A 22,284-nucleotide genomic window follows, 5' to 3' on the forward strand; every position below is an offset into this window, starting at 1 on the left:
CTGGCCCCGGGGTGGGCTGCATTTTAGGGGCAAGAGACAGAGAGTAAAATCCTTGAGGCCACCAAAGAGATGGCTTCCAGAAGGGACAGATTATGCATTTACGGCAGCTGCCTTCAGTCCCTTCTGGACGTAGGTGTCTCAGCTAAGGTATTACTAGCTGCTGTAACAAATAAACCCTACAAATCCCAGTGGCTTAACATGATACGTTTATGTCACATATGAAACATCAAGTCCACTTAGCAAATTGGGAGGTCGGGGGAGGGAGTCCTAGGGAATTAGGTGGCTGGGTGTTCTGGCCGCTTCAGCACATACTTCCCAGGCCAGTGTCGGTGGTCAACCTCTTATCCCAGAACAGGGAGAATGAAAGGATGGCGTGCTCAAGAGTCTCCTAGGCCTGGAATAATCCCCACAAACTCGGTGGCCTAAAACAACAGGAATCCACTCTCTTACAATTCTATAGGCTGAAAGTCTGAAATCAAGAGTCGGCAGGGTCCTGCTCCCTCTGGAGTCTCTAGAGGAGAATCCTTCTCTGCCTCTTCTAGCTTCCGGTGTGTCCTGGCAAGCCTTGGCGTTCTTGACCCGTGTTGCTTCAACTCTCAACTTGGCCTCTACCTTCACATGTCATCTTCCCTGGCTCTCTCTGCCTTCACCTGGCCTTGTAAGAAAACCAGTCACTGGGGTTAGGGCCGCCCTAATCCAGGATGACCTCACCTTAACTTCCCTCTTAATCACATCTGCAAAGATCCTATTTTCAAACTCGGTCACATTCACAGATTCGAGGGTTAGGACCTGGATACACCGTTTTGGAAGACACAACTAAAGCATTACAGCATTTTATGGGTCTTTTGTGGGTCGTATCGGAGAAGTGGCACCCATCACTTCTGCGCACAACCCCTCGGCTAAAACCACGCAGCCACGCCTAAGTGCAGAGAAGGCTGGCAGGGTAGTGTTCCGTGCCCAGGAGGAAGAGGGAAAGTGTTTAGAGAGGAGCTAGTCAGCTCCTCCATAAGCAGGGTGAGTAAGGTGGGGGAAGAAAACTGTATTCCAAGGAAGTGATGGGGCCAGGGTTAAGGCCATGAGGAGGGGGAGAAGTGGAGACAGGAACAGCTCTCTCCTGGGAGGGTCTTGAGGAGAAGGAACTGGCCAGAGGAGAACAGAGCAGAGAGGGGACGTGTGTGTAGGCAGAGGGAATGAATGAAGACAATGAGGGTTGAGGGCTTAGGTAGAGTCTGGGTTTCGGGAGGAGACGGGACCAAGAACACTGGTGGAAATAATCAGTATATCCCTGAAGCTAGATACAGCAGGGTGTCAACTTCTGTGAAACGCCAAATTCTAACAGAAAAGATGGCTGGGGTTTGTCTGGCTCTCTGTCCGATTTCGCTGAGGAATGTGCTGGGACATGCTTACTTTGCACAGCTCATCACATGTTCTCATGTGCCCACACTGCATACATCATGCACAGGTATGTTGGGAAACCCACGAGTGCTGTTTCTCTTTCGAGCACCACTGGACATTCCCAGTGTGGCAGGCCTCAAAGTTCTTATAGAAATGTCGGGTCAACCAGAAGACTGCCTGCTGGCAATGCAGTAAAATAGTAACTAATGCCTTGGCATCACGTAATTACATACTCGCTACAGTCCAGCTCTTCCTGGTGTGGCCTCATCTCCCCAAAAGGCTCTGACCTTCAAATCTACACTATTTGGGAACGAGGTTTTCTACAAGAGCCCAAGTTCAGGAAAAGCTAAAGTGTGTGTGTGCGGGTGTTCCTACGTGGAATATTACGTTAGCCTCTTACACAGCAGAATCACAGTGGCCACGACATGCACACGAAGCCTCACGCAACGTCCCACGAGGCAGCACTCACGCCTCAAACAGAGGGCAAAAGGAACGGCTATGGAGTCACCAACATCAATTCTAGGGCCTGAACAAACCTGTTTGAGAGACTGCACACAACCTAAATCATTTAAGCATCTCTTCTGGAACACAGCGTGAAGAATGGCTGGTTAGGTCTTTTTATTTGACATTTATTCAGGACCTTCTGTAGGCAAAAGCACTATATGAAAATACGGGCGCTGAAAGCACAGTACCGTGCGGTGGTTTTTAAAACTTCACAGAGGGACACCTGGGTGCTGAGTCAGTTAAGCAGCCGACTCTTGACTTCAGCTCAGGTCCTGATCTCATGGTTTGTGAGTTTGAGCTCCGTGTCAGGCTCTGCACTGACAGTGTGGAGCCTGCTTGGGATTCTCTTTCTTTGCCCCTCCCCTATGTGTGTGTGTGCGCATGCACACACACTCAAGATAAATAAAACTTGAAAAAATAAAATAAAAATAAAATAAAAACTTCATAGAAAACCATAAGCAACTGAGATAGGGGATAATAATTATGATCATTATAGGGGCGCCTGGGTGGCGCAGTCGGTTAAGCATCCGACTTCAGCCAGGTCACGATCTCGCGGTCCGTGAGTTCGAGCCCCGCGTCGGGCTCTGGGCTGATGGCTCAGAGCCTGGAGCCTGTTTCCGATTCTGTGTCTCCCTCTCTCTCTGCCCCTCCCCCGTTCATGCTCTGTCTCTCTCTGTCCCAAAAATAAATAAACGTTGAAAAAAAAAATTAAAAAAAAAATAATTATGATCATTATAGTAATAAAAACATGTATTGAACAATTACTGGATGCCAGGAACTTAGGTAACACTTACCACATTACACACTTACAATCCTTCTACCAACCTTATTATGGGTAAGGTGTTTCATCAACCCCATTTCACTGATAAATGAACAAAGGCACAGAGAGGTTGGGTACTTTAAGGTCACACAGCACCATAAATAAGTGGCAGAGCCGGGACCAGAAGCCATCTAGGCCGTCTCCAGGATCTGTGTTCTAACTAGTCTATAACTGCCCTACCACAAGTATTCTTATTTATTTTATGTACTGAGACTTTGATATATGACTTCATTTAAATGAAGGGTCTGAAGAGGGAGTATAGTCTAGCCATTTGAGAACTGGAGCCGCCTGCTTAGAAGAGTGACCCTATGTCCTTGGAATCCTGGGGGCAGTTATGGCTCTGACTTGCCAGCTCAGAGTTACAAAGAACATGATTGAGGGTGTGGGGGCGGGGAGTGAAACTATACATAAACTTTGACATAGGAAAGAACCAAACCCTGGGGGGCCGGGGGGCAAGTAGAAAGATGAATCGGTGTGAAAATTAATGACATGAATCCAATTTTTGAGGCAGGTCTGAAGGCCCATGGTAGGGAATGAGTTCCTACTCTGTAACTGCGAAAGGCTTTTTACTGCCTGGCATGCCACTGGGAGAGAAAAGCAAGGATCCCAGAGCTGGGTGGTCAAGCACAGCCCAACGCAAAGAGGCAGGCAGGCTCCGCGCCCAGCAGCATGATTGAGGGCTTCTTGTGCTGCTTAGCTCCCTGGGAAGCATGACCTTGACTTCACAGCTATGTCTTGCAAGGATAAAAAAAAAACAAAAACAAAAACAAAAACAAAACTTGTTTGTTTGTTGAATGCCTGAGAGGCTGGAAGCTTTTTGAAGGGTTTTGCTGGGGGGTGGGGGTCGGGGATGACTTTTTCTGTGTTACTTAGAGACAACCAATGCTTGCCAAAACACTAGGTTAAAAAAAAAAAAATCACATAGCTTGAGAGCTGGAAAGAATATTAAGGGCTGCCTAGTGTGCCTTCAATGCACCTCAAGGATGACTGTAAGCAACATGGAGCCCCCGCCCCCCTCCTCCGCCGGCAATGGTCGTGTAGAATGTGCTGACTTGAATTCAGCATGTTGTCCAGATCCAATCTGGTAAGAACATAGTTCTAGAGTCCAGAGGCAACCTCTGGCGGTAGTATTAGGTAAGATGGGTTGTACTCCACACGAGAGTCCCAAAACAGGAATGCTATCTGAAAAGTTCCCTACACATGCTTTTACATCAGTCCCAGAGGTAATGTAGCTCTTTCATAGTCAAGCCATCTGTACTGTAAAATTTCTTTTACGTTGCATCCTATTTTCATGACAATCTAAGACCTACTAAAGTGGCAGACTCTAAAGTGTTAGGAGTAACAGCAGTAATCGTAATATATTGATAATCAATATCAACAACTTTATTAGATGCTTCCCTATGGCAGGAAGGCACTTGTCTGAACACTTCAAACACACTCAATCAGCATGTAATAATGCTTTTACATGCACTGTGTGTTTTGCATCTTTATTTTATTGATTGCCAGTCTTCCCCTCACTAAAACGCAAGCTCCAGGAGGACAGGGGGGGTTGTCTCCATTTTAACTAAGTGTCAAGTTCCCAGAGTACTGCCTGGCACACTGGGGACATTCAATTATTTTTTGAATCAAATTGACTCATTGAATCTTTGCAATGCCTCTGTGATACAGGGACTGTTAAAATTCTGATGTTACAGAGGAGGGAACTGGCATACGGAATGGTTCCATTGCTTGTTCAAGGTCACACGGTAAATGATGGAGCTGGAATTCAAACCCAGGCCTCCTGGCTTGCAAGCTTGCACTTCTAACCAACACTTAGCATCTCTGACTCTCTATTTTAATACACACAATAGCTAACATATACTGAGTGCCTACTATGTACCAGCCACATGAGATAAATGCCCAATGTGCACTCTCTCAGGGGGTTAAAAAAAAATTGTTAGGCTTCTCTTAGGCTTACTGAATCAGAATCAGTAAGGTGGGGCTGGAGGTTTTTTCTTTTCTTTTCTTTTCTTTTCTTTTCTTTTCTTTTCTTTTCTTTTCCTTCCTTCCTTCCTTCCTTCCTTCCTTCCTTCCTTCCTTCCTTCCTTCCTTCCTTCCTTCCTTCCTTTCTTTCTTTCTGGAAGCACTTCAGCTGATTCTTATGTAACCACTCCAGGAACCATTGGTCTAACCCAAATCCCCTGCCCGCCACTTTTTTTTTTTACCGATAAGGAAATTGAAGCCCAGAGAAATTGCCTTTCTCGAATTCCCACTGATAGCCAGTAGCAGAGCTGAAACTAGAACCCATGTTCCCTTCCTTTTCTTCCCTTGGCAAGATTTTGCCTCGTGTGCACTCAGTAGGATCGGCTGTTTCTCACATCCAATACTCTTTCTGCCCTACTATTCCTGTCCACTAACCCTTTGCTGAGCCACCACCTGCCTTAGGGCATTATGAAGAATATTTCATTTTCTCCTTGGCTGATAACATTAACATTCCTAAGACAAAAGAGCGTAAATACAGAACCCTGAAGCAACAAAAAAAATAGGAAGGTTTCCGGAGTACAGATGCGTGATGCTACCCTTGGTTGCCTCAATGAGACGGTAGCAGAAAGAGCACGGGGCTGGGAGCCCAGAGACCAGGAGGTAAACTCCAAACTTGACGCCAGCTGTGAGATGGTCCAAAATTCACACCACTCTCTGAGCCTCCGTTCCCTGCTTTGGAAACAAGTGGAGTTAAAAAGATCCTGTTAATGGATCTCAGAGATGTCTTCCACAGCTCTGAAATTTGGTGACCACTAAGTAATATCCAGCCAGAAACCGACCTGGCCGGCTCAGCTCCCTGCACTCCTGAGGCCCTGATCCATTTTCCTCCGCTGTCTTCTCGGCTCAGATGCCAATAGACAGATAAGATGCCTCAAACCTCAAGCCCAGAGAAACTTTTCAGATGCCACTTGTACCAGTTCTGATGGGGCTCAATCCCCTGGGGACCTGTACCACAGGATCTCCCCAGATTTGAGCCTTGCAGGAAGCCATACCTGGGCTCCTGGTAGTTTCCCCACTGTCCAGTGCTGACCTTCAGGCCCTCAGAGGCCCTGAATTACTGACCCTAGCACTTTGTCTACCACTGAATATTAAGGCTGAGCATTTTTCAAAGCTTACCTCCTTTCTCATTCTGAACTAGCAACTCACAGGTCAGTGGCTGCCTATGGGCCTGGGAGGTAGGTGCCACTTTTCCCTTAGAATTACATCCTGCCCTCTATGTGAAGAGTGAACCCTTTTTAAAAAAAAACGTTTTGGGGCGCCTGGTGGCTCAGTCGGTTAAGCGTCTGACTTCGGCTCAGGTCATGATCTCACGGTCCGTGAGTTCGAGCCCCGCGTCGGGCTCTGTGCTGATTGCTCAGAGCCTGGAGCCTGTTTCAGATTCTGTGTCTCCCTCTCTCTGACCCTCCCCCATTCATGCTCTGTCTCTCTCTGTCTCAAAAATAAATAAATGTTAAAAAAAAATTTTTTTTAAATAAAAAAAAAGAAACATGTTTTAAAAATGTTTATTTATTTTGAGAGAGAGACAGACAGACAGACAGAGACAGACAAAGAGCAGGGGAGGAGCAGGGAGAGGGAGAGAAAGAATCCCAAGCAGGCTTCACATTCAACGCAGAGCCCCAGGTGGGGCTGGATCTCATGACTGTGAGATCAGGACCTGAACCAAAAGCAAGAGGTGGACGCTTAACCGAGCCGCCCGCGCCCCAGGAGCAGACTCTCTTTTATGTTTGTTTTAAATACTGGCCCCCACCGCAGTGCCCACTAATGCTACTATGACCACTACCGTTGCTGCTACAACCACAAGCACCACACCACCGCTCCTGCTGCAGCCTGCCCCTCGGCTGGTGGAGCCAATAAAACCGCCCGGGATCAGTTTTGTGTCTCTCCCCTCTCCACCCCTCCACGGTACCTTTGACTCATCCTTCTGGCACCTTCCCAAAGGGAAGTGGCTTTCCAGAACACCTCATAAAGGGTTTCAGAGCATCACAGGTATAAAGTAGCAGCTGCCCCACTTCCTCCTGAGGGAGGAGGATGGTTTGTTCTCAGGTCATTACCCGGCATGGTTTTGGTGCAAGTCAGCTTCATACCTCAGACTGGTGGCCCTGATGTCTCAGTATTCGTTTGTCTTAACAACCCAAGACGTATGTGGATTATTTAAAAACAAACAAAAAAGATAACGTGAAATAAAAAAATAAGATATAAACCTAAAATAAGGTTTTCAGAGAGTGGCCAAGAGAGACCCACCCACAGCTAAAGCGTATGTGTAGCTACACGGTGGGGGAGGATGCGTCAGGACACAGAATCGGGTAGTGGTTAAGTACACGCACTTGGGACTCACGGGCCTCAGTTTGAATTCTAGCTGCACAGTGCACAGTATGATGTCGGGCAAGGTACACGCTCTGTGATGGGGTTTGCTCATCTATGTGATATTAAAATAACAATGGCCTCTTTCGTGGAACTATTGACCTGAACCAGTATGCCATTTAAAAATCTCTACAACCTGGGCTCCTGGGTGGCTCAGTTGGTTAAGCTTCCAACTTCAGCTCAGGTCATGATCTCATGGTTTGGGAGTTCAAGCCCTGCATCAGGCTCTGCACCGACAGTGTGGAGCCTGCTTGGGATTCTCACTCTCCCTCTTTCTCTGAACCTTCCCTGCTTTCTCTCTCTCTCTCAAAATAAATAAATAAACTTTTTTTAAAAATTAAAAAAAAAATCTCTACAACATAATGATAAGAATTTTAAAATAACCTCAAAAGAACAGAAATTTCTAAAACATCAGTATAGTCATACCCTACACCTGATTAATGCCATCTTTCTTCCTTAGCATGAAATAAGTATTGCTTTCTGTGATGAACTTTCTAAAGACAAATATATTCAGTATGATGTTTACTTGCAGGCTTTTTCATTATTCAAATATGCTTCCAAGATCAAAGTGGATCATGGTGAAACAGCTAGTTCTCTGCTATCTGACAATTTAAGCTGAACTTACGGCACCTCTTCTAAAACTAACAGTCACAAAATTAAAGCAACAAAAGAGATCACCACTGTTTGGGCTTAAAAAACAATGATATCCAAGTTGTAGCTTCATCAGCTCAATGGGGAAAAATGTACCAGAAACGAACAAAGACACGATCACTAATTGAACCTACCATGAATTCCCTTCTCAATGCCCAGGGGTGGCGCGTGGCTGAAACTGCCAAATGTTTATCATATTAAATTCCCTTGGTCCAGGGAAAACAACTTAGAATAAATACATTTCCCAGAAGCCTTGTTTTCTCGGGATGGGTATTCGCCTGAATTCTAGCCAGTGGAAAGCATGCAGACACAATAGGTGCTGCTTCTCAGCCAGGGCCATAAACACCTCCCTTGACTGCTCCCCACCCCCATCCAGGCTCCTGTCCCTTTCTAGCTGACTAGATGGAGGCATACCTCCAGAGACCATGGAAGCCAAGTGCTAAAGATGACAGAGCCTCCTTCATGCCAGGTCCTCAGATGTCTGCAAGACACAAAGCCACTGCTTCTCCAGACTAGTGAATTTGAGCGTCTATTGTTTCCACACTTAGCCTACCTAACGTATCACTGCACAGCAGGAAACCTTTGTACCTGTCCTAATACAAATCATGAGATCATTAATTTCTTATAAGAAGGAAAAAGGAAACATCACAATGTTTCAAAGATTCCCCTAAAGTCATTGAAACATAGCACTTAATGGGGACCCTGAGAAATCAAATTACTTAGTGCAACACTCTTGCTAGGTGGTCATAGAGCTGATGCACAAATATTTTCCTTAGGAAAGAACCCAGCATTTTCCACAGCAGCTCCCTGCATCTGTGTTCAGCTCTGAGTTTGTACCGAGTACAATGACAATAAAGCAATTAATCATTACTGAGCAGTTACTGCGAACCCGGCCCCGTGCTGAATGCTTTCTTCACGTCTGCTCATCTAGTCCTCCCTGGAAAGTGGTGCTGCCATCATCTCCTTTACAGGTAGCAAAACTCAGCCACTGGACACGTGAGATTGGCCCAAGTTTGCATACAACTACAAGTGGCCGAGCCAGGATTCAACTCAGGCAGTTTGAGCCCATGTTCCTAATCGCTGCCCTTTCTTCCTGTGGCTATCACCTCTGTCCCCGACTCATGGAGAACAACCCTTTCCACGCTCCCTCGTACCTGAAGAATATCCAAAGATCTCTTACATCAATACAAATTATCTTTCCATGTGACTAACAAATTCTACTTAGTCTGCATTTTTTTCTATCCCTTCAAACATGGTTCTAAACCTCTTCACCACTCTGGCCTCTGGAATATTCCTGTTCATTCATGCACATGTTGAATTGTGTTACCTAGAGAGAGAGAGACTTCACACATAAAATAAGATTAATAATAGTTCTTCCTCAAAAGGGCTGGTGTGAGGATTAATCAGGTTACTCATGTAAAGCCCTAGAAACTAGAAAGAATGCCTGAGACAAAATAAGCCAACAAAAAAACATTATGTATTATTTGCCTCATACTTCAAATGCTTCAGTCTGGGATTACATTAAGTTCTGGTGTCTACACCACACTGACCAGATTGAATTTACTGTCCACTTAAATACATTTTTAAAAAATGTGAGCCACTGATAAGCTTCATCTCGTATATCCTGCTAGCTTTTTCCCCCCTTTCAACAGGTAATACACTTTACCTTCACTGTTGTTAAACTTCACCTGGTGAGTTGTAGCCCACTTTGCCAGGTACTAAAGGTCTTTCTGTATCTTGCCAGCTCATCTTACCTGACTTCACACAATCAACAAATTAGATGACTAAACCCTAAAAATCATGGTGATGGCCACTGTGGCCCAAAGATAAAACTTTAGGATTCTACATTGGAAAATTCCCTTGTGACACTGATGCACTGTTTCACCCTATCTCAGCAGCTAGGGATAGATAAAAGTTACGATCATGAACCATTTTATGCCAGTATTTGTATGTGCAAATATTCCATTCCTACAAATGCCAAGAGACTTCCCGGCCCAGCCCTTCCATGGGAGTAAAGTTGTTCAAAGCATGATTTGGGTGGGATGGGGGAACCACAGCCACAAGTGCACTCTGCCAGGGGCCCAACCATAAGAGACCAGAAGTTCACACAGGGGCATGCTTGACCCATTTCAGAGACAAATAGGGGCTTCTGTGGGGGGGGGGGGGGGTGGACTTCAGAACTATCCAGCAGTCAGTGGGAATCTGAGATAAGGAGCTAAACCATAGGAGAAATCTTTACTCTAACTCACACTTTTCAAGGAGAAGGACCTATGCTCCAGAGTAGGAGACTGGCAAAAAGGAATTTGCAGCCAGCTGACAGGTGCAGGCAGGGCCCCTCCACCTCAGGCAGCAGCATCGGAGAGCCTAAGGGGGAACATCACCACAGAAGCCCTCCAGCATGTGGTGTCTGGATGCAGCCAGGAGGGCCGGATGCTTGGATAGCCTTCAGAGTTGGGCACTTTGGCCTCAGGCCAGGGAGAGCTGTAGTTTTTAAACCCTAAGGACACAGTGGCTCCTTCCTGGCTCTCTTAGATGCCAGGGGTAGACTTCAGAGCAGGGGTTCTTCTATATTTCAGAATAACCCGGAGGGCTTGCTAAAACATAGATTGCTAAAGCCCTCTACCCTGGGTCTCTGATTTAGTTGGTCTGGGGTAGAACTCCAGAATTTACTTTTCTAACAAGGTCCCAGATACTACTGCTGGTTTGAGCACCACATTTTGAGAACCACTGATTCAGGGCAAGGGGTGTCAGGGTCAGGTTCAAAAATATCCAAGGGGAAGAGATGGGGAGGAAGTCCAGAGAGAGAAGGGTCTCTTACATGCCCTCTGTGTAGACAGTGAGTGGCTTGATAGGAAAAGTAGAGACTGTTATGAGCCATCACAGTCTCTATGTCTTTGCATGTATTTGTGAGTATTTGATAGTAATATTTTCTTTCTGCTATTCCCTTCTACAGGTTATGGGTATAGCTAAGGGATTATGCAAATATATACAGAAAAGAGAGGGAGCCATGCAGAAAAAGGTAGAAATAGCAATTTAACTTTCCCAGTAGAGAATGGAAGTTAATTTTCACTTTTCTCCATACTATTTTTCAGATACCTGTGAAACACAGTGAGAGATGTGGTGAACTTAATGTAGTCAATGGAAGAAGGTCAAATATACTTCTGGACTCAAAGGAAGGCCATTATCAAAGAAGCAGCTCACTGGCAGGTATGGATAGACGAACCACTTATGAGTAAGCAGTTTCAGGAAGGTTGTGTACCGCGCCTTTATGTCCATGAACATCAACAGGAGGGAATAGTTCTTTACATTCTCTTGGGTTGGAGGAAGTTACATCATGTTTCACTGTCTTACCACTAGCAAAGGGGAGAAGGCTGAGAGACAAAACACCACAGAAATATAACTGGTTTTGAACTGAGAAATGTTGCAGTCTTGTTTAAAACCTAACTCCTATCCTCAAGAAAATTCAGACTTACCAGAGGAATTCACCTTTCCATATTCTGAATGAATATGGAAAACTGTAAGTTAGATGGAGGATAATTCTGGACAATTAAAAATGAGGGAAAGAGATATCAAAGAAAGCCACCCTGGCTGGACTTCCTGGCTTCATTTTAAGGACAATTAGTGGAATGCTTCTTCACTCCTATAGATAGAGCTGCATCATGAACACATTTGACCTTCCTGATCTTTCCTTAGGAGGACCTTGAACATGACAAAATGGGGATCTGAATTCAGGGCAGTTATTATTTACAACATAGTCAGGCAATCCAGAAAATGCTTGTTATTTTCAATAGATAATCATCAAAATGAAAACACAGAATTTACAATGCTATCACAGAACTCTGAGACCTTTAAAAGTGGGTGGCAGCCCTCATTTTGAGAAAATAGCATTCCTTGTATCATGAATGAATGAACTGGACCACTCAAAGCTTATCTGCTTCACTACTGCAATGTATTTAAAATAGATTTTAAGTGCAGCCATCCCCTCAAAGGTTTACACTCCATAAACCTTTTCAGGTGAAATCAAAGATGCCACTGATTATAATATATGCCATCATTTTACATACAAGTAGGAAAGAAAAAAAAGTTAATTAGAAACCCTTGATTTTAGAGACGTGAAAATGTCTCTAAAAACAAACAAACAAAAAAACCCTGTAAGTCTTAGCACGGATGGGAAATCCCAAGATACAGGCACTAAGCACATGACACTGGGGGTGCCTGGATGGCTCAGTCAGTTAAGTGTCCAACCCTTGATCTCAAATCAGATCTTGATCTCAGGGTCATGAGTTCAAGCCCCACACTGGGCTCCATGCTGGGTGTGGGGCCTACTTAAGATATAGATATAGACATAGATATAGATATAGATATAGATATAGATATAGATATAGATATATGGCATGCACATATATATGTCGCACTCTGACTTCCAGCCTTGAGCTTGAGAGCAGCCCTGCTTCTTAGCAGCTGGGGGAAATCACTTTGCTGTGCCTCAGTATACCTATCTGACATTAACAATGTCTGCTTATCACTAAATTACTGAGAGAATTGGATATAATTCTTTATTATGTTACGGTATTTAACATGTGCCTAGCACTTATGTCTTCTTGTCCTGTTACAATAAATTTGGCAAGAGTGGAATCATCAAGTTAACAAGTCTTCAACGATGTTCCTTCATCTGAATGAGTTCACCTAGTCTCAGTTGCCAAACCTTCAGACGTTGTTTCAAATAAGTGGCACCGGCTTTGCCTCCTTAGTGCCTTAGCTCCATAGAAATAAAATGAAATCATCTTCTAAAATGAAGTCAGAGCATCTTCTCAAACTGAAGAATCCCTCCGAGCCCTAAGGAGCCAATGACTCAAACACAATGGGTGATAGCTTGCATATTGCTTTGCATGACATTTGCACGCGACCAGTTCTTTTTTGCTAGAAGAAGAAACCCGCCCACCATCTGCTTCTTTCCTAGTCCCTTATGATCCCCTAGGTGTTTACTCGGCTGCCTTTGCCTAGGAAAAGTAAAGCAACTGTCACACATCAAGTAGTTCTTGCGTGTTCCTCTACAGCTAGTTACCCTGGCTGAGGAGGGAAGGGGAGATCTGTTCCAGGCTGTGCACCAGTCGCTGAGGAAAGAAAGGCAAGTCTGTTCCAAACTCTGCACTAGTCACCTGGCATCACTGTAGACTGAGGTGCATCATACTACACCGAGGGGAGTCAGTGACTCAAAAACCACTAAGCCACCAACAACAGGAGGCAGCCCCTCCTGAAAAAAACCGCCAACATACATGTGCCTCATGGGGAATCAAATGGTTCACAGTTTGCTAAGTGGCTCAGAAAATAGTTCCTGACCACCAGTAGCTTCTGAATCAAACCAGTGCAATGCTTCTCCTTCCCTGAGTGTGAATAACAATGGGGTAGTGAACCTATGACAAAGATTTGTTTTCACTCTCAAAACTGTCAAGTTTGGGGCGCCTGGGTGGCTCAGTCGGTTAAGCGTCCAGCTTCGGCTCAGGTCACGATCTCACGGTCCGTGAGTTCGAGCCCCGCGTCGGGCTCTGTGCTGACAGCTCAGAGCCTGGAGCCTGCTTTGGATTCTGTGTCTCCCTCTCTCTCTGACCCTCCCCCATTCATGCTGTGTCTCTCTCTGTCTCAAAAATAAATAAAACATTAAAAAAAAAAACAAAAAAAAAAACCTGTCAAGATTTAAAGTAAATATACAACAGCCAATGTCTGGCAATAAAGAAGAAAAAATAGCAATTAATCAGGGCCCTATTGCTACAGACCTCTGTCAACTCTAATCATCTGTTTAAATTCAGCCCTCGGATTCATGACTACTTACTCAGAAGTAATGATGGACCCACATTTACGTAAATCTGATCAAAGTTCACTCAGTTGTTGATTCTGGGGAATAACTGACTATTTTTGTAAATCCAAATACCTATATTATTGGCACATAAACTAGGCAATGATCTTACAGAAGAAGATAGTGAATATCTGTTGTTCATACAAGAGCTAAAAATAGCATCCTAATGAATATATGTCCTATAGGTTATCCTCCAGATGGTGAACACAAATAACAATTCATACTGCTCTTAGATTTCTATATGACATATGACCCATACATGAACAGCAAATCCAACCGATCAGCCATAAAACCCCAAATTCATACCTAGATACTGGAGCCTGAACACTGTACATGTAATTTAGCTTACTAGGTTTTTAAAGATGCTATTTTATCATAGGATAATTTGTGTGTGTGTGTGTGTGTGTGTGTGTGTGTGTGTACGCACGCACGCATGCTTTATAGCTTTAATGAGGATAAAAGTACCTATCAGGCTTTTCAAACTATTGGGAACCTGTAAAATATCATACTTTTATGAACATTTAGAAACATGGGAACCTGTGTTATACTGAGATTTCAAAAACTGACTCTAAGAAGAATAAAAATTACTGAAAATCAACAAGTATGGCATCACTTTATCTTCCAAAAGTGTCATTCCTCGTGGGGTAATATACATGGAATGCCAGAAACTTTAGGGATTATTTAGTCCACCATCACTGTTTTTACAGATGTGGAGTTCAAGATCCGATCTAGAAATTGGCATTTTAAACACAAGGGGTGGGGTGGGGGAAGGGTGGGGGCAAGAGTCCAGAAGATGAGTCCTGGAGACTGGCAGATCCTGGACAGGGCACTGGAGCTTCCGGGAAGGAGGACAGAAGGCCTGGCTGGGTAAGTGGCTCTGTTAAAGAGCTAGGAGCTTTGAAGAAAACTAGATTCAAAAATGAGGAGAAGGCCCCAGGGAGCAGCTGTATCTATGAAGAGGATAATCCAACATGAAGGTACTCCAGGCCCAGAAATCTGGGTTCTCTTCTCAGTCTGGGGATCATCGGGTGAGAGGTGCTTCCTGAGATGAGGAGCGGGCCTGTTCCCAGGGAGCAAGACACTCTGTCACCTCCCTAGTCATGGAAGGGCTAGAAAAGCAAACCCATTGCAAAGGGCATGGAACTAGACATAAAGCCAAGGGTGGATATGAGTGCAACGGCTGAATTGCTGATTCAGTCTCACTCAGAAGAGAAGGGCATCACCTCCTTACCTGCTCCTCTGTCTCCAAACTAATGCAAGATCCGAAACAGAAAAACAGGCCCAAAGGCCTGCTCCTCAGTGTGAGTCTTAAAAGGCCCCTGGAGATGGAAGATTCCTATGTGCAAGAAGCTCAAACCCTGGCAGGGAGAAGGGAAGGGGAGACAGCAGGGGTGCTGCTTGCAGCTGCCCCCCCCCCACCCCGCCCCAGAGATGCCGCCCTGGTCTGTGTGCATGCCCTAGCTGGCTGACCTCCGTGACCAGTACTCCGTGGGCTCCCTGTCACCTGGCTCCCACCTGAGATCACCCACGGGGCAGCCCTGGCAAGAGGCAAGGGTGGAGGTGGGGGATGGAAGAGAAAGAAGTCAAAGTATTTCTTCCCTTTTCTCCTGTAGCTCCTGCCCAGGGGCCCTCACAGGTGACCCCACTCTCCTGGGCTCTGCTGGAGCAAGTCCTCTCTGGGCCTTGCAGGCCTCAGGCGTATAAGTCTTTCTGAGCCCCAGTGCCCCACCCCCAGCCCCACCCCTGTGCGGGGTTCCTTTTACTGCTTCATTCAGATGACCCACCTGAGTAGGTGTCTGTCTCCTGCTGGGACTCTGACAAGACATTGAGGAATAGAAGCCACGGGATAAACATGGTATCTTATAGACACTTCCATTTACCCAGCAAAACATCATGCTGAAATGGAGATAGCTTATAGAGTTTAATGGAAATCCACATACACATTAAAATAAAACAGACCTTCAAAAGCCATCAATTGTCAAACTCCAAGTACTGCTGCCGTGGCAGTTCACTCTCCTTACTCTCTGGAATCTTCAGTGGGAAGACCAGGAAAGGATGATTCCCTCTAGGGAATGAAGACTCCCTCAGGCTGTCCTGCTTTGCAAATGGAAGTCAAAGCTAAATTTCTCCCCTGCTGCCTACTAGAGTTGGTCTTCGGCCAGGAGTCAGTCCTCGGCCATGACCTGAGGTTTGCAGGGAAGGGGAGGCAGTGGGGACAGACCTGGAGCAGGGCCAAGGGCAAGCAGGGATGCTCAAAGAGGCACGTGACCCAGAGACAGGGGACTGAGGGACGAGGGCCTCCTAAGACTGTAGGCTGCATAGGGAAACCACTCATCCTCTAAGGATGTGTTGCACAGAGTCTAGTATTTTGCTTTCAAAACAAAGAGTCGGTCTTTAGCAGAAAGCCAACCTATGTTGTTACCAAAGGGGACAGACACGTATGTAATACGTATTAGAACACTTTTCACAAAATCTAGAAGTTTAAAATTCCCTGTGCGTTAAGTGAGGACACATTAGTAATTTAAAATAAAACCCAAATGTATCTTATTCCTGATAATGCTGGATAGATTAGGGGTTAACCAAAATCTCTTGGCCAAAATTCCTTTCAGCTGAGCCCAGAAAAGAGACTAGAGCCTTTAAGGGCTTGTGCACAAAGGGAGAAACTCATGGGATTCTGGGAGGGGACGGAGCAATGTCACTGGGCAGAAGTAGAAGCAGCTACAGAGTCCTCCCCAGTCCCTTCCAAACACTTCCTTCATTTAAAGCCCTCTCCTGTTTTATGCCTCTGCTAAGATTTTACTGCAGATCAGGTTCTGAAGTCAAAAAACATTTGTATCCTACCAGCTTAGATTAGCCACAGGTATTAATCCCAGGTATACAGATCAATCACAGGTCTATACGTGACCTGCTACTCTGGGCAGGTACGAGACAGCTTTTACCTCTGAATACCAGCCAGATGATTCATCTTAGATGCATTTTATTTACATGCAGAAGGATCATCTTTCTCAATATCTAATCTCAAGCAGCGTTATTTTATTTCCTATCACTATTTTAAAACAGATAAAAATTATGGAAGGCATTAGAGACCAGGAAGAACCAGACAGAGAATGTGCTCACCTGCTATCGCCAGCATTCGCCACATACAGCTTCCCCAAGAGGCAAACCACAATGAGGGCTGTGCAGCCACCAGATATATTATATGAACTCCTCTCTCGTTCTATTTGTAGGTCCTGGAGAAGAAAACAAAGTTAGCGCTGGATTGTACAGGAACTCATATCAAAGACTTTCTTAACCTCATTCCCTTGACACAGCCCTCGGAGTCAGGATGTGCTTCAAAGACGAGACAAGAAAATTGTTAATACTTTTCTACCACCTGAAGAGCATTTAATCACTGAGGTCACTGGCATAAAACTGTCGTCTATTAGCCCATCTGCAGACCAGAGACAGGAAACAAGGGATGGCAAACGGATCTAATCAGAACAAAAATGAGAAAAAGAAAACCAACTGCATTCAATAATAAATACCCCAGCTTGTGGAAAATTTAGTCTTTGTATGGAATGCCTGACCTGCCATGTGAGAAATACAATAAATAGGCTGGTAATGCCGACTACTTGGACCTGAGCAATGTTTTTAACCCCAAAGTCTCCAATAAATAGTTTCTTTTTGCAGCCAGATAAGAGAAGTGACTTGAAGAATTGTGAAAGCAGGCAGGAGCCAACCGGTTGCCCTGTCTTACTCATCAAAGCTAGAAGCTTATGAACTCTGATCTGACTTCATTGTCCGACAGCCACGGATTCACAACAAATGTGTGTGTGACACACATTCACAGCCACAGCTGATACTCAAGGAGCACCTCTTCCAGGTCAGGCAGGGTGCGAAGCACCGTACAGAGAGAGTCTCAGCTAATCCTCATAACCGTATTATTAACCTTCATGTCGGGGGGGGGGGGGTGGGCAGAAGGGGGGTAACTTGCCTACATTTACCTGGTTGGAGTTTGGATTTCAATCTGATTCTCCTCATCCAAAGCCTATTATCACCTGCCACCTACTGAGGCCCCCACACCCAGAAAATCAACAACAGACCAAGACTTCTCTTGACAAATAGGCATCATCCAAGACACAGGTCTTTGTGAAATTCTGGGTCAGTGACAGAAGCATGGGTTCTGTGACCCCAGAAACATGTGAGTGGAGTTAGGAAAATAAACTGGATGCTGGCTAAAATAAGGCCAAACACTTCCATGGTAATCTATGGTTGAAGCTGAGGGAGGGAGAAGGAGGACAAGAGGAGATGGGGCCTGGGCCGATTCTGAGGGTCCCCCTGGCAGACCGGGGGCTGGGGCACTTTTTTGGTTCTTAGAAACCCACAGAGTCACAACTCTGCTGCTTCAACCAGCCTCCTCCTGGAAAAGGGGAGATAATTCAGTAATCTGGCATTTATCAGCAAACGCTCGGCTCCAGAGGTCAGAGGTGGTAACACAAGTTCAAACAAATCACCAGTGAAAAGCTGGAAACAGGGCAAGAGCCTGAGCCAAGGACACAGATGAAGATCAGCATACTGGTAAAAAGGAAGTAGACAAAAAGTACAAAATCAGAATCTGGGAGAAACTAACTTACTTGGGAATCAACTGGGGAAGGGGGAAGGGAGAAGAAAGGCTGGGGAACCACGGGGAGGGGTTAAGAATGTGTGTGGGGGGGGTGGGGGGACGTGGTAGTTTCGAAGAGAAGAAAAGCTGCAGAGAGTCCAGCATGAGGACCGCCTTCAAAGACTGGATCTTACAAATTTACTCAAATTGTGTATAAATTAGTTTCTTAAATGAGTACTGTGAGGATGAAATCAGATGCTATGTGTGAGGGGCTTAGCTGGCCATCTCGATCCTTCCCAGACCCAGAAGCTCCATGACCGGAAGCAGAGACCTCTCTTGCTCACTGCTAGACCCTCAACACCTATGCCAGGCCAGGTAAAAAGACAGTTTAATAAATATCTGTTGAGTGGGCAAATGAAGAAATACCTTTAAAAATGCCTGGGAGTCCAAATTATCTCTTTACCACCTTACCCCTTCCGTGACATGAGAAATGTGTTCCCTGTAATTGACAAAGGAAGAGCTTAGGATGCAAATAAATGCTAAGATGATAATTAAGCAGGAACCCATGCTTCAGTTCAGATGCAGTCAATTGGCAAGAATGAATGAATGGTTATCAGAACCTACACAAGAATGGCAGGAGCCCTGAGGGTGAGGAGAAGGAGCATGAGTATCAGCCAAAGATCAGCCAAAGAGACTGTCACAAGGAAGTGAAAGGGAAAGAAAACATCCAGCTGTCAGAAGTTTTGTCTGTTTAACCTCCAAACAATGCATAAAAACAGAACCAACAACCCTATTCACAAAGCAGTTTGCAGATGGATGTATTCCCTTTCTTTCCCATTTAAATAAGTAAAATAAAGCTGATGTTATGATAGATACATATTTCATCAAATTCGTATATACACTGGTGTGTCAAGTCCACACTCAATACGACTATGCTACTGTTTTTAATATACTGGAAGGAACTGCTGGGGCTAACAGAAAGTATGTTTTCATATCCAGAATCAACATTTGTTTGAATACCTAATGTTTGAATGAAAGACAATTTTTATTTAAGAAAATCCCCTGAGCATCCAACTGCTTGCATGCTATACATGGAGTGGGGTGTGAATAATGCTTGAAAGACTTAAATCACTCGTGCAATCCAAAAGAAAATGCTATGATACACAGAGCCCAAGTGAAAGCAGCATCCATGGCAAAAATTTCCACTGGGACTCCAACAAGTTCATCCTGCATCACAGGTGTGTTCTGTATCACAGTTAACATTGCCAGAAACTCTGATCCGGAAATTATTTCTTAAAAAAATGAAGACGAGTGTACGTACGACACCACGATTTTCTGCTACAGCAGAATGCCTATTTGCCTTTCATCTGGAGGAAGATGTTACGGCTAGCTTGCGCAATTAATCCCTTGCTATTACGTTAATAGTGCGATTCAGCATTTTGTTCTAATTGACTTCATCCTTTCTTTCATCTTTTCCTATATTTCAACTACGTGCCCTCTGTAGCTCCCCCAGCATAAGGAATGCTAAGTTTGGCAACACTGTCACATAAACAGTGGACTAAAGTCTAGCCATGTTTTGTTCAGGAAACTCTAATAGGTTTACCCTTCTATCACCCCCCACCGCTTCTGTGATAATATACACGTGCATGTGTGTGCGTGCAGATGCCCTTGCGTGCACACACACACACACGTGAATTATGTGTGTGCTCTCTGCGATCACAGTGACTAGGATTTGAAAGATGTGTTTCCACAGACTTCATCCCCCTGAAGGATTCGCTGACATTAAAATACACTCTTCTATTTCTTCTAAAACTGGGTGTAACTAGAACATATTCTAAAAATAATTGCTTCCCCTCCCCTCCCTAGAAGCCAAAATAGCACATTTATTTTTTTCCTACACCACCTACTCCTCTTTAAAAGATGTTTCACAAAATCTTAGTACTGAAAGAAACATTAAAGGACCATCTGCATGGTTCTTTTACTACCAGATCAAACATGATAAATGAAGTCAATAAGGATATTTACTGCTGAATTAACTACCCTTCAAACCTTCAACTTTTCCAATTAGCTTAAGCTTCCCACACTCTACATTAAAAATACATAAAAATGTAGAGTTATTATTTTGTAAACCCTCATGTTTGGGTATTTAAAAAAAAAAATCAATGAAATCATGGGAATTACTGCCCACTGCTTTGTGCTAAACAAGAACCTGTCTGGAGTATTTCCCCATTTTAGCTGTCAACAAGACCCAAGACATAACTCTAGAATAACTTGCCAGCAAAACACATGCATATACTATCATTCCTTTTCAAGTGTAATCTAAAAGACCAATTTACACACTCATAATATTCAATTAACAAGATAACTGTTTTACCTGCTCAGTCAAGGGTCCTGCAGACTGCTCAAGATGGCTCAAACAGTCCCTTCTGTTTAGTAGGACTGATTTATCCTGTGTTGTGTGTCTGTCTAAATACTACTTTTAAGCCAGATTTATCTCTAAATCATAAGAACGGATCCAATTTTTAAAGACTTGGGATTTAATTTTCTTTTTGTTTCAAGGAAGGATACTGGCAATGAAGGGAAGTAGCAGAGATGTGTGAAATGAGACTAATTCAGCAGGAAAGAACCGCAAGAAAGAAAATATATTGCTCGGGACGGTTATAATTTGGTCTGAAAGTCCCAGGGATGATGCAGCTTCAGGATCATTCTTTGTTTCCTACCAATTTCAGGTTGCAAAAGGACAGCAACATGAGACAACAGAAGGGAGTGAGTGTTGGGTAGTTTCAACAGGACTCGGCAGCTCCCCACAGATGGGTTAAAACACGGCTCTGAGCACATTGCTAATAGTGTCAGTCACAAATAATAAGATTCTGCATGGTTTTAGTATCTGGGTCTGATTTTGATTTATTCTGGGAACAAGCCAATCTGTCAGCCAGGCAATGAGGAAGGAAAAAACCAATACTGCCTCATATTGCCACCTGCTGGCTGTTTGTGGAATCACATGCTCAATCCTTCTAGGATGAACTTCCTGTTCTACCAAAACAAAGACAAAACAAAACTCTAGCTTATTAAACACAGAAAGACATGTGTTTAAGAAAACAGGTCGATAACTTACGATGAATATGCTAATATTTGAAAACACTAGGATTTATAAACTATAAATAAGCGTTGCATTTATCCTCTTTTTCACAATAGTGAAATGAGGTTTTTACCAATAAATCCAAGCTGAGTGCTATTTCCAATCATTAACTCAGTGACAGGAGGATGTATGGTAGTTCTACAACAAAAATATTGCCATTTTCTTCCTTCCTAACAATCAAACTTCTATACCGGCACTGAAAAGGAAAGAGGACAGAATTTTTGAAATTCCTCCTGCCTTTGTCCAGAGCTCAAATTCTATAGCTGGCACGCTAAAAGGCTCATCTCTGCTGACTTAGGAGAGCGGTGGTCTCCCACAACTCCACCACCAATGGAAGTGATTCCCCTCATGAGTCTGAAAGGCTAGCCAGGCAGTCCTGTTTGGGGAGGCTGCGGAAGCAAGAAGACTGACCCCAGGATCTAAAAGACCTTATCTTATCCTCATCCATCATCCTGGGCCCAGCAACAGCCTAAACACAATCGGTGGCAAATCTCAGCTGTTCAAGGAGGCATCGTTACAAAGCGCTGTGGGGAAGCAGAATTGAAGTCAGTCAGAAAGTTCCTGAGATTCTGGTCCTTTAGAAGGGAACCATGGTTCATTTTTCCATAGTGGACACAGGAAGAATGGACTACACAGCCTTCTCAGTGTGAAGAAAAATCCAAGATGAGATACAATAAGGGGGCCAAAGGGTAAACGTGCCTCAGCAGGCAAGCACAGTAAGTACTAGAGGCCAGGGGTCAGAGGTCACCTTCACCACAAGCCGCATGCTGCGTCAGGCAACCAGAGGATCAAAGAGGAAAGGAAAAGCAGTGCCCTCAAAGAAGCTTACAGTATTTGATGAAACTGTTATCGAGACGATAGTTGTTCAGAACGTATCTTTCACTTCTGGTAGTCTGTATTTTGGAACGAGGACCTACGTTTTCCTCTAAAGAAGTACTATTTATTCTGACTTAGGG

General features: G+C 44.4%; 1 protein-coding gene across 4 annotated transcripts in view; it reads right to left on the reverse strand.

The window, feature by feature from the left end:
• PPM1H (protein phosphatase, Mg2+/Mn2+ dependent 1H) overlaps window positions 1-22,284 on the reverse strand; it is a 264,703-nt gene that overhangs the window by 108,176 nt on the left and 134,243 nt on the right. For all 4 annotated transcript variants that reach the window (XM_045464965.1, XM_045464964.1, XM_045464966.1 and 1 more), the window contains exon 4: window positions 16,725-16,837. In XM_045464965.1, coding sequence (XP_045320921.1) covers window positions 16,725-16,837 — 113 coding nt within the window. The remainder of the gene's footprint in view (window positions 1-16,724; window positions 16,838-22,284) is intronic.

This window comes from Leopardus geoffroyi, chromosome B4, assembly GCF_018350155.1.
Source record: "Leopardus geoffroyi isolate Oge1 chromosome B4, O.geoffroyi_Oge1_pat1.0, whole genome shotgun sequence".
NCBI lineage: Eukaryota > Metazoa > Chordata > Mammalia > Carnivora > Felidae > Leopardus > Leopardus geoffroyi.